This window comes from Ambystoma mexicanum, chromosome 1q (assembly GCF_040938575.1).
Source record: "Ambystoma mexicanum isolate Mex_15411 chromosome 1q, UKY_AmexF1_1, whole genome shotgun sequence".
Classification (NCBI taxonomy): Eukaryota; Metazoa; Chordata; class Amphibia; order Caudata; family Ambystomatidae; genus Ambystoma; species Ambystoma mexicanum.
Window position 1 is genome coordinate 42,195,511 of NC_090922.1, and position 12,989 is coordinate 42,208,499.

General features: G+C 42.9%; 1 protein-coding gene across 17 annotated transcripts in view; it reads right to left on the reverse strand.

Moving 5' to 3' along the window:
* Positions 1–1,759: 1,759 nt before the first annotated feature.
* The window catches only part of ZNF821 (zinc finger protein 821), a 363,282-nt gene continuing 352,052 nt past the window's right edge, over positions 1,760–12,989 (reverse strand). For all 17 annotated transcript variants that reach the window (XM_069635481.1, XM_069635480.1, XM_069635493.1 and 14 more), the window contains one exon: positions 1,760–4,380. In XM_069635481.1, coding sequence (XP_069491582.1) covers positions 3,729–4,380 — 652 coding nt within the window. In that variant the 3' untranslated portion in view covers positions 1,760–3,728. The remainder of the gene's footprint in view (positions 4,381–12,989) is intronic.

Here is a 12,989-nt window from a genome sequence, read left to right on the forward strand (position 1 = left end):
CACCCAACTTGCTGAGGACCGTGATCATCGGTAAACAGGCCGTGACACACACGACACTGAACATAGTGCAATCTACATACACAATATGGCGTAAAATGGCCCAGAAGTATAAGATACAATTCAGATACTCGCCTCTACTCCCCGTTAAATTCATCCCCGGGGTCTCACTCACTGCTGAGAAAGTGTTCCTAAACTGGGCAGACAAATGCAAAATAAGCACACTAAGCAACCTTTTCATACAAGAAACCTTCATAACACCCCAGCAAGCGAAGGAGAAAGCTAGCACCACCTCCCTAGATATTTTTATATACTTCAGAGTTCGTTACACCCTACAAGACCTCATTCCCACAACAACCACCCACTTGGCAGCTACTACATGGAGTAATTCAGGCACAAGGGGAGGGCAAATTGGTCTCATCTATCTACAAAGCCCTGCTCACGGACACACTACCATCAAACCCCAAAACAAAAGCAAGGTGGGAAACTTCGTTACAAACGCCCATCCCAGACGAAGATTGGGATTACATACTACAAATGACCCAAAAAGTGGCGCTTAACTCACGCTTCAAACAAATTCATTTCAACTTTCTGCACCAAACATATTACACCCCCAAAAAGAGAAACAGACATCACCCCGAGTCGAACGCATCTTGCGACAGATGTGGGACACCTGACGCTGACTTTCTGCACCTGGCGTGGAGCTGCCAGACGGTGGCCAAAACTGGTCAGATGTACTTGGTGAAACTGAAGCAATAATCGGCGAGGGGGTGCAGCACGCCCCAATGGTGGCCCTCCTAGGGTTGACAAAATCCTTATCATTGCCAGTTAGAAAACTATCAAGCGTGCTATTTGTACTGGCACGTAGAAGAACAGCTATGGCATGGGGACAAGGCTCACCCCCCACACTAGCGAGCTGGAGGAAAGACATTCTCTATTGCCAAGAAACAGAAACGGAATTCATAAAGACGCTGCCCCTCCACGCGAGGCCTCCGGACATTTGGGGCCCGTATATTTCATACCTCCTTTCCAACGTCACCTGCTCAGTCGCCACAAACTGCACCCTAGAAAACCAAAACGCCATAGAAACTCGCTGCATAATGGTACTGTCAGAGTGAGGTGTACGCGTCGGGGGAGTGCGGGGGCGGGCACCGGGGGGTGCAACGGCAGCAAGTTTGCAGCCCATCGTTTGGGCTTGTTTATATGCATGTTTTACCGAAATGCAAAAATAAAGCTTTAAAAAATAAATCCTACTTTCAAATTTGTTTAATTTCCTGCATTGTACCTATTGACATCTGCAACTTTTTGCCACTCGTTTTGTGCCCTACTTATTCTGGTTTCCATGAATCCAGTGCATGTTAGTGTTCGTTCTGCATAACATTCTGGCTCAGTGTATGCTTGTCCCTCGAACTCAGTTTCACGAGTGAAATGGTAGTCTAAATTTCAGTAAGCCTTGTGATCTTGCGCTGTTTTTTTTCATTTTAATCTCACCTCCTGATCTTTACTAGGCATAGCCCAGCAATTTTCAACAAACAGAAACACAAAACAATATTCAAGGTGTGTACATAAGAACCCTAGCAATGTCCTAAAATTAGTGGATTTGTTACTACAATAATAAACCCCTTTGTGATCTGTTTACAGTTTATAAAGGGACTGGAAAAAACAACAATGATGTTTGAGGGCATTATGGCATCCGCACATACACTAAAATCCTAGTGTGTCAACTCTATACAAACTAACAGTAAGACACAGTGACACTGCGTTCCTAAACGTAACAAACGGTTTCCTAAACATTGAGATAATTTATTTTTGTCATATTAACAGTATTTTAATTTTCTTGTGTTGATTTAAGCAGGCAGCAGCAATGAGTTTGTGCCCTCAAGCACATGATGCCACATTCTGGTCCTCACAAAGCATGGAACTCAAGTGCAGACAGCATCATGTCAATGCTCATTGAGAAGGCCCATAGAATCCACACAGTTTTTCAATTTTTGTATGCTTACAGCCTGGTCACTGTTCCAAAAGTAAAGACCATGGCTTATGTTCGAACCAAGAATTAGAGTTTGGAAAATGTTCAGACCTATTTACAATTCTGTAGTGCAAGATGTTGGTTTTCAGGCAAAATGGCAACCTCACAATTTTGTATAGATCAGCCACACAGGGTCATTGTTCATTGGATTTGTGGCTCCAGCTTCATCGCTTGTAGCCTTTTTCTACTCCCTTCATCACCCCAATCCTCCCATTTCCCACAAATCCCTGCATAGTTCTCATGCCATGAGAAGGAATACGTTGGCAGCAACCCAATCATACTTATCTCGAATCATATACGTGCATTTCCAGGTTCGGACTGCAGACCACATCCCTTCTTATCAATCCTTATACACTGTATGTATATCTCAACTTACAAACACCAGTATATAGTCACCACCTGGGCCAAATGAGCACATCCAATGTAAACAAGGCAAGTCTCACACACTAAAGTGCAAGACTACTACAGTCCACAAGCATTCAATAACTCAGCCTCTCATAAACCAACAACTTATACTAACTTGAAGCACAGATGTAACCAATATCAAATACCAGCTTTTACCATCCCTGGTGGTGCTATCTTAGGCTCTCATCTTTCCGGGATCAATAAAACTAGTGGCATTTGTAACCAAAGAGAAAATGTATCATGTAAAGTGTTTTGGTCAATGGTGCTATTAAAGCATCGAGTTTTTAGCAAAACAGAACAGGTGAACAGTCCAAGCACATGCTTTGCTTAACAGCCACAATTTACTTCTGTAACATCTAAAACAATAAAGGTCTCTATTTCAACCCAAGACAGAGTTGTAGCCCCAAACCACATGCACCACATCTAGTGTTACTACAATTGCACATTCTCAGTCCATCCATGTTAAAGCAGCAACAGTCCACCAACCTGGGCCCCATTAAACAAAAAAAGATGTGCTCGTTAAGACCTATCCACACTCTGAATATTTTATAAGGTACAAGTGTGTAATTTTTGTTTATTTCTCAGACATATGCACCACAGCATCCTATCGGCCACGCATACATTGCAGGTGTAAAGCCTAATCTAAGGTTTAGATGAACACCTTCAATTAAACATCACATGAGTTATACCCACACATGTTTTCAATGGACTTCGCTAAAGCCCCCACCATTACCAGTAAAATAATAGATGTTATCGAGCTATGCACAAGTATCAACTGATGTTATTTTAGCTTCTCCCACAGAGCACACCACCAAACTAATCTGTGAGCATTATGCCTCAGCATACTGCTAGACTCCACACAGAGAAACATGACTTGCATGATAAATAAGTCTTATGTAAGCACATATGGGGTTAAGATAAGCATTGGTGGTGCTTGGTTCTGGTTGTAGACTGTATCAAGCATGCACGGGAAAGAATCTGCATGGTGTGAGAAGGAAACTGTCCTTACATAGAAATGCAAGCCATTCCCCGTCTATTGGAAAACAAATTAAAATGTCTTTAGAAATTAAATGTTGGCATTCAAAGATAAGACATCAATCTTAGAGACTGTCAGTTGGGAGCACATAGGACACTTCCATAACATCCTCCCACTACAGGCAATGTTTGCAACTTCAGTGCCATACCATTTTCAGATACAGTTTTCCTTCTGGTTGCCAAACTTTGAGACACTAATAACGAACTTAATTGCCTTTCTTGTCTGTGCAGCCTCATAATTTACCATCTGGGTGGGCAATGTTCAGTTTAGCTCATTACTTGACTGTTCCTCAAAGGCCATTTTTCCCAGCAGCTGATTATCCAAGTCTGTACCAGCAACTGGAATTTGAAAGAAGTTTATTTCAGCGGCCAATGCTGCCATGGCGGAGGGATCCTGACCAAACTGCGCACGCAGCATCATGTCCATTTTTTCTAGTCGCCGCTTTAGTCGCTTTGCCTCTCGTTCCCGGATGAGACGCGCTTGGCGTTTCTCTGGGGTTTCATTAGCCCTTTTCTGTCGCATAGCCTCACGGTCTCTTTGTAGACGCCGTGCCCGTTGCTCATCTGTCTCTTGCATTCTCTGCAGTCTTTTAGCTTCCCGGTCCCGCATTCGCCTCACTTCCCGCTCCTCAGGGGTTTCACTGTCCCTCCGACTTTTTTTGGCTGTGCGCTCCCGCTCCAGTCGTTGTAACCTCACATCCACAGGTTCGTTCTGCCGCCGGACTGCCCATTTGCGCATGCTTGGAGTTTGTTCCTCTATTAGCTTCCTATATGCCACACAGTTATTGCATACAAGCAGGATACCAGCAGGATAGACAGCACTGAAGTTCAAGTCCTGTGAATTTGAGCTGCTGGAGAGATCATTGATGTTCTGGGTCCAGGTCTCTGGAGTGAGGACTTCAGGCAATTTCTCACTGTAATTACAAATGAGGTAGAGTCAGAGAATGTTCCCATAAAAGGACTACTATGTACAATACTATGCAATAAACTTCAACTTCCCCCAGGAACACAGTCATATTCTTTGCCCTGCTTTCTTTCTCAGAAAGGCTGTGGCTGTGAAGAATCCACATCACTCCTACACAATTCAATATTATGTAATATAACAACTCTTGCCAAAAGACATTTATAAAGGCACACATTACAAGCATCCCGCTAATGGGCATTACCATGCCACTCACCATACCATTCCTCCTTATGCAAGAGGCAGCTATCGCATGCTCCAACTGAACTGAATTCTCTACAATATTGCTACTCTAGGGCGATTCTGGCATCATGGGCGAGTGGATCTGCCAACACACAACCTGTCAGATTCTCGAAGAAGCAAATACTAGTGCTGCTGGGAATTCTATCAATCCCACATAACCTTTGAGCTTTCACTCACATGAAGCTTTTCAATTTTACTCTGCAATGACTATCGCGGAGGAAGCCTCAGGTTACAGTAAGACAACTCCAAAGGTTTCCCAAGAAATTGGCAAGTAAAGTACTGGATGGCTCCCTACATTTTTAGTTTTGCAGTCATATAGAGCATAGAGAGCACATCTTAAAAGGGCCTTGTGCACCAATAAGAGGAACAATCGGGAAGGAAAACCTGCATGGTATATCTGGTACTGCTATTTTTGCTCTCTTTCCTTCACACCTGACAGCGATTGCTTGCACCACAGTCTTTAAAAGGATTCTCAAAGATATGTTGTCTCTTGAAGAGTTTACCATGGGACTCTACTTGCTCTGGCCCTGTGAATGTACCATATTTAGGATATGAACCACATCCATTCCAATACATGTCCTATAGAATTAAGTTTGGAGCACAGTATATGCTCAGATGGAATGGCAAGAAGTGTGTTGCAGAGAAGGGCGAGAAAGGACTAAAAGTAGCGGAATTGCCATTAAAGTTGCTGTCCAGCTCTTCCTCCTTACTGAATAGTTGGGAGCCAGGCTACTTTTGCTCTTTTACAATGTACACATTCTAGAAGAAGCCGGAAAACCGTAGTAAGTAGAAGCTTTCTTGTCAAGCGCAAGAACCGCAGAAACAACAAAAAAAATGATCAGAAGCTCTGAAAGCTCTAGTCGACTCGAGTAAACATTTCAAAATTTGAGAAGCAACTAAAGTGTGCAATATTTCCTCAGCCGTGCACGCATTAAGTATGGACTGGAAAACAGAGAGTGATGTCCTGATTGAAATCAAAGTCAGAAAGGACTTTAGGAATAAGGGTACGCTACAAACAGCAAGCACAGCCCTATATGATATTTGGCACAGCTCAAGAAACAGCCTGTAGCTCTCTTACCGGCTTGTTCATAAGAGATCCTAAGAGCTGTTTCAAAACCCACTAGTAAATATGTTTCCTAAAGTCAGGATAAAGATAAAGCATTCCATCAAAATGGCTCTTCGTGGCCTAATTCTTATTAAAGATTTTTGGAGTGTACAGGTATAGATCAATAACAAAAAGATTATGTTTATGGGAATAAACAAGTATTCTGGTGCTGGCCATATTTTAAATAAAGGTGTTCAAACCAATTAAGGCTTGCTTGTTTAGGGGCTGCATGTACCAAAGAAAATAGTCCTTTGTGCCTGAAAATCAGCAGACTGCTTGAACATAGAAGACTGGATTTAAGATTTGCTAACTTTGTCAACCATTGAGAGAGTCATCTACAAATACAGGGGGGGCTCAGATACATTTCAGGCAACATGGAGCTCATTCTTGGAACTACATGGCTGAATATAACATTATCAAAACACTTTGTGTTAAATATATGGCATCTTCACCACCCTTTTCATCCTCTTTCATCTTTCCTCTTTTTTCTCTCCTTTCATGGATATACATACTTGGAAAAATTCATGTTAAAGGGTACCATGACTGTCATAACCAGGTGAGTGCAAGAAAATAAGGGTTAAGTGTTCCTGGAGTAGTTTGTCAACTACTTGTCGAGAAACAGATTTGGGAGAGGGGTAGGAGTGAGGGGGGGTGTGTATGCAAATATCCCTGACCATTCCATCCATGGTGTATTGCCTAGGGATCCTAGCTGTGGGTACCTGGAAATGAAGGCTGAGAATTGTGTGTTCTTTGATGTGGTAAAATGTTTGATTGACCATGAACCTAGGCAGTGAAAATCTATTTGAGAAGATTTATGTTGACTTACCAGTCCTGTTCTTGCACCAAGATCTTGCTCAGGTTGTCTGCTAGACAATGGTGCACCTGCGGCACACGTTGAGCCTGAATGAATGTTACTACTTCAAACAAGTGCCAAATAAGCTGTGAAATAAGAGAGAGTGCCTTTCAGTGTGCCCCACCCTATCTGCAGTGGTTTTGTCTGTGTTGATAAGAATGCTCTTGTTTAAAAGAAGCACTTGGAATGTTGCCAGGGCCATCATGACTGCCAGCAGCGCCTGCACATTTATGTGTTTTGCATCCTACTGCCTTTTCCATTTGCCATGTGCTTTGATCTCTTGACAATGCGCCCTCACAACCACCTTGCAGTGCATTTGTTCTAATGAGAACTTGCACTGCCAGGTTGAACACAGGTTTTCCCTTTAGCATGTTTGTTTCTGCCCATCACTGTAGAAAGTCTACCACCTTTTGCAAAGCCACCGCTATATCATCCCAGGTGACACCTTGCTCGCAAGCCATTGTTGTAGTGGACGTATGTTGTGCAAAAGGAATGATTATTTTGCATGACACCATAATGTCTAGAAGTTTCATAACAATTGACACCGTTATCAGGCAACCTTCTTTTTAACGAGGGAGCCAGGCTAATGAAGCTTGTACTCTTCTCGAAAGGGATAAGCTATTGCCCTGATCGTATCCAGAAGGGCTCCTAGAAACTGTCTGGAGTGGCTTGGGATGAGGTGTGACTTTTGTTCGTTGATTGAAAATCCTAGTGGGTGTTGACGATGTGTGGTCTTCTGAGTGTTTTCATAGCATATTTCTGCTGTCTCTCCTATCAGCCATTCATCTAGATAAGGATACACTGGCATGTTTTGGTGGTGAAAATGTGCTGCCACTATCATGAGTTAACATTCTGAAAATGGGAGGTGTCGAATAACTTACAGGGTTCCACTGAAAATGAAAGGGTTTTTATTTTCAAATAACTTAAAATATGATTAATGTTACAATGTGCAGATTGTCCAATATTCAGATTTGTTCAATGAAATGCACCGATCTGGTGAGGAAAGTAAACTAGGGTCTCCAGCCCTTTAAGATTAGGTAGCAATACCCTTGTGATGGATGGGGATGCAGAAATTATTCAAACATCAATAATCAAAACGACTCAGGTAGTTGGCAAAAGGATAACTGTTTTAATATCAATGATCTAAAACAGGGAGTACAACGGACATCAACGGACGTCTCAGCGCATGCTCTCTCAATGCATCTTTAAAAAAAGCATTCTTTTATAGCAAAAAATTGTCATAGGTGACGTCAACCTACGCATTACTAACGTCATCCTACGTGGCAAACTTCAAAAACCTATTGAAGAAAGTGATGTGGTCTAAGGGAATATCTAAGTGTACGATCCATACTACTCAAGGCAGTGAAAGAAAGTGATTAGTTTCTTAACATCAGGTAGGGCAACTAAGCCCTCCCTTTAAACAGGTCACTATGAACGTCACTAAATACACAACGTCCCATTGGCTACACAAACTATAGGACCCCTAATCACGCGGCACCCTACCATTGGTCGGCTTCTAACCTGCGTCAGTACTTTTCCACATACGTTTAGCAGCACGCAGGCTGAGCTTCCAGGTGCTGGTAAGCTAGTCTTAACCATAGCTTCCCACCAATTAGCATAATCATCTATCATCACCTCAGTGGTCTGCTCTCAATTAGGACTTTGAACTTGTCCTTGGGAGTTTTCTCTTGCTCTGGAGAATTCAGGTGAGTGAAGGCATGCTAGGCCCTCACGCGTAGGTGCGACCATCATGCTCGTACAACTTCTTCTCTCCACGTGACTGAAGACCACAAAAATCGAGCTTCTGGTGCATTAAAATACTATTTTTCTAATAGACCTCGTACGTCTTCCTGTTTTTGTCCATGCCTCCTGAACAGAGCTTCCTTCTTTCACACGATTTGTATCCAATGTCTGCTCACCCCAGCCTGATATGGCCTTGGCTTCTTGGCTCATCCAGCTTCACCTTTCTGAGATTCACTTTGTAATTAACTTGTTTTTTTAACTGCGCCACACTGGAAAAAGAGGCCTTCCTTCTTTAGCCCAGCTCTGCTATAGTACGTAGTGGAACCATCCGTTCTTTACTCACTCCAATATATATGTACGTGCTGGTGCATGCCGCAATCTATTCACCAAAAGCTAGCCTCAATAATACCATCTGCTTGCGTTTGTTTACATATGTACACGTGTAAAATGACTTGATCTCTTCATCTGTTTTGTAGCATAAGTTTCTTCATCTTGATCCCAAGATGTCAATTATCTTCGACACTTTCTTGATGCCTTATAGAATATCTATATTCTCTGGACTCTGCATCTCTTCTATGTATGTCGGCTCAACTCTGTGTGACGTCACCATTCTTCTTCGCCATTCAGCTGTCCTGTTTCTTCTGGGATTTTATTAAAATGGCCATTGTACTGTCTCATATGCAGGTATGGTTTTCTCAATGGCAACCTTGCTTCCAGGATTCTCATAGGTATCAGTATTTTCACTGGTACCGCACGTGTCTCACACTCTGGTTCCCAACATATAGGCAATATGGGCAGAGTGGTTGAGGTGGGGGTTCTTAGTGCCTTCTCTACAATAGGAGGAGTACAACATTGGGCGTCCCTCTCTGGACTCCAATGGGCTTTCACCTCCTTAGCCCAGGCGTTTCTAAACCCCAGTGTGGTCAACAAGCGACCAGTAACACCTACTATGCAAAATAACATAGGTGAGGTCCTAAAGGTCAAAGGCGTATCTATCTTACTTGCTGTGGGGTTCTTCTAGGAGTTCCCTATCCTAACACTCCCAGATCTTCTCAATAGAAATAAAGTTTTTTTTATTGTAACAATAAAGCACATGCTGGTCTGTTGTCTCATTCATTTGCTCAATTCCTCTTTCCCTGATCTTAGTACTCCTCTCTCCTACTCTACTCCAAAACCTCCTCTCCTAGTCACCTTCAGTCCCTCCAATGTTCTGCAGTCTCACTCTGCCTCATCCTAGCTCATCTCATCTCACCCTTCCTCACTACGCTACTCAGGGATATTGTGTCCTGCTCTCCCTCTGCAGGGTTTTAGTGCCCTGCTCACTCTCCCACCGATACAGCATTATGCTTCTTCTCTACTAGCCTTCCTCTCTCAACCCACCTAATACACTCACTCTCACTAATTATACACCCACCACTTTTCTCATGTACCCTTCTCCTCACACTCCACGCATACACCCCCTATCTACTTTCCTTACTGGCTCCCAACACCACTCACTGTACCTACTACCAGTCCTGAATACACTACTTTTGTCTCCCACTCTTCCCTCACTACTACCTTCACTCTCACAAACATGCTATGTCACTGACTGCCCTTTACACACTTTTTTGTACAAGAGATAGGGCAGGCATTAGTTTTTGTTAGCATATGCCATTTTAATTTGACAGACATGACTAAGACTGTTTCCTTTGTCATTTGATGGTCGAGACTCCCGGCAAAGTAGGAGTTTTTCCAAACCCCACGAAGTTAATAAAGGTTTTACAAATTGTATCTTTTGTGTCAGTGTCATACTTGTAATACCATGCCTCTCCTACATATGGTGTCACAAGTGGGATATGACTCAATCCAGACAAAAACGGGGGACCCTAAAATTCAAGAAACATAGTCCCAGAGCCTCAGACACCTCCACCGCCACAAAAGAATACATAGGCTTTGATATTTGTAGCAGTCGAGAAGCCACTATCCCTCCCGGGAAAAGAGGGATGATTCCCACATATATAATACATGCTGCGTGTTGTTATATAAGATTGGCCCCAAAATCTGGACTAGCCTGGAAGTTTGGCCTAGATGTCCTAGTAGGCGTTATAGATCCAGACTTTCGGGAGACAAAGGTTCTCTTACAGAGCCATGGAGAAACCCTGTTTGAAATACACGGTGGGGACAAAATTGCACAGAGAATTCTTGAGAAGGCTCCATTTACCCGTTTTAAGGAAGAAAGCAAACCAGAGGAAACAGAGAGGTACCTCAGGCTTTGGAGAGGGCGATGAGACATGTATCCCTGAGGCAAAAAGGGAAGAACAACTTACCATCCTTCCCAATCCAGCCTTCGCCCAGTGAAATGATCCAGCACTTGCAGAGGCTTTCTAACAAGTGACTCACGAGGGAGAAGGACAGGAAATGAAGAGTCCCTTCATCTTTCTAAAACAGGGATTGCTTTATAGAAGGGAAACCTCCAGAGAAGGCCTAAGTAAAACTCAGTTATTAATACCCAAAACCCTTTGCAAGATCGTGCTTCAGATTGCACACTCATTTGACAGGAGAACATTTAGGACAGTCTAAGACCCAAGCTCACAACAGTGGGAAATTCTACTTGCCAGGTATCCACGCTGACATAAAGAACTTAATTCAGACATGTGAAATATGCCAGAAAACCAGCTCACATATTCCCTTACCTGCCCTTCTAAACCGATTACCGAAAATAGAAGCCCCTTTCTCACGAATTGGGATGGATATCATTGGCCTGTTGGAAACTTCTAGAATGCGTAATAAATATGTTTTTGTAATCGTTGATTACGCTGCCTGGTACCCAGAAGCCTTTCTCATGCGGAACACCACAACCTAGCAAATTTTAAAACGCCTATTACCATTCTTTTCAAGGGTTGGTTTCCCCAAGAAAATTCTGATGGATCAAGGAACAAAATCATGAGTAAGCTTATGGGTGAAGTCAAGGAATGACTACACATTGCCACCTTAAAAACCTCAGTTTACCACCCCCAAAAGGACAGATTGGTAGAGAGATTTAACAAAACCCTTAAAATGATTTAAAGAAAATTGGTAGTTGAGGATGCGAAGGACTGGAATTGCACGATCCCCTGGGCCCTATTTGCAGTAAGAAAGACCCCTCAGGCATCCACTGAATTCTCCCCTTTGAGCTACTCTACGGTAGAGAACCAAGAGATGTCCTAGACATGCTCTGGGAGACTTGGGAGGAGAGAGAAGAGGCACCCATTCCCCTCTCAGAGACAGCTACCCCATTGCACGAGCACATGAAACTAGTCCAGAGTCTAGTACACACTCATATGGAGAAAGCTCAAGCCCAACAGAAGTTCACCTATGAGAAGAAGGTGAATTTAAGATCTTTTTCAGTAGGACAGAAGGTATTAGTCCTCTTACCTACCTCTAAAAATAGACGTGTCTCAAAGTGGCATGGGCCCTAAGAAGTAATAGAACAAACAGGAACCTGTACCTATAAAATAGCCTAACCTGATAGAAAGCAAAAGAGCCAACACTACCACGTAAATCTAAAAAGAGTGGAAAGAAAATCCTTCCACCGCCACCTCCTCTATATTGTCTTGTATGGTACCCGAGGAAATGGACAACTCTGAACTTACTCCCCAAGAACTATCTAAACAGAAACAAGAAGATTTGAACAACCTTATTATGGTATTCCCCAATGTATTCTGTGAGAAGCCAGAGGGAGTACATTGTACTTATCATTATATCAGAACTCCAAAGGGAAAAGTGGTCCATTTGAAACTATATAGACTCCCAGAAGCATGAAAACAAATAGTGGTTGAGGAAGTTGAAGGCCAATATTATCGAGCCCTCTTCGTGTCCATGGTTCTCCCCTACTGTGCTGTTAACAAAACCCGATAATTCTTAAAGGTTTTGCATAGACTCCAGGTAGGTTCACACCAACTCCGCCTTTGATGCCTATCCTATGCCACACATCGATGAGTTAATAGATAAACTTGGAAATGCCACCTTCCTGGCAATGCTAGATCTAACAAAGGGATATTGGCAGGTACCTGGACCTTATAAGGCAAAGACAGCTTTCTCAACATCTATGGGACTATTCCAGTTCAAATTCCTCCCTTTTGGACTACATGGAGCCCCAGCCACTTTCCAACGACTTATGGACAGGATATTACAGCCCTACTCCGATTTATGTGGGGCCTATATTGACGACAGTCATTTTATAGTAAAATTTGGGAAGACTGTCTTTTCCATCTGTCTACTATTATGAAAACCCTCAGGGAGGCCATCTTAACTACTAATCCATCCAAATCTCTTTGTAGGGAATGCAGTGTCCAGCGACAGCAAGAAAGTGAAAGCCGCCCTAGATGCCCCCACACTCAAGGCCAAGAGAGTCCTCAGGGCATTCCTAGGATTGATCGGTTATTACCATAGGTTTATCCCGAGATTTTCAGATAGAACAGCCAGATTAATAGACAAGCTAAAAAATGCTGAACCCCAGGAGATTCATTGGAATGATGAAGACGAGGCTTGTTACAACAACCTAAAACAAACCTTGTGCCAGAACCCAATCCTAAAAGTAGTAGATTGTTCCAAAGAGTTTGTGTTATAAACTGATGCCTCTCTCACAGGGTGAGGATTA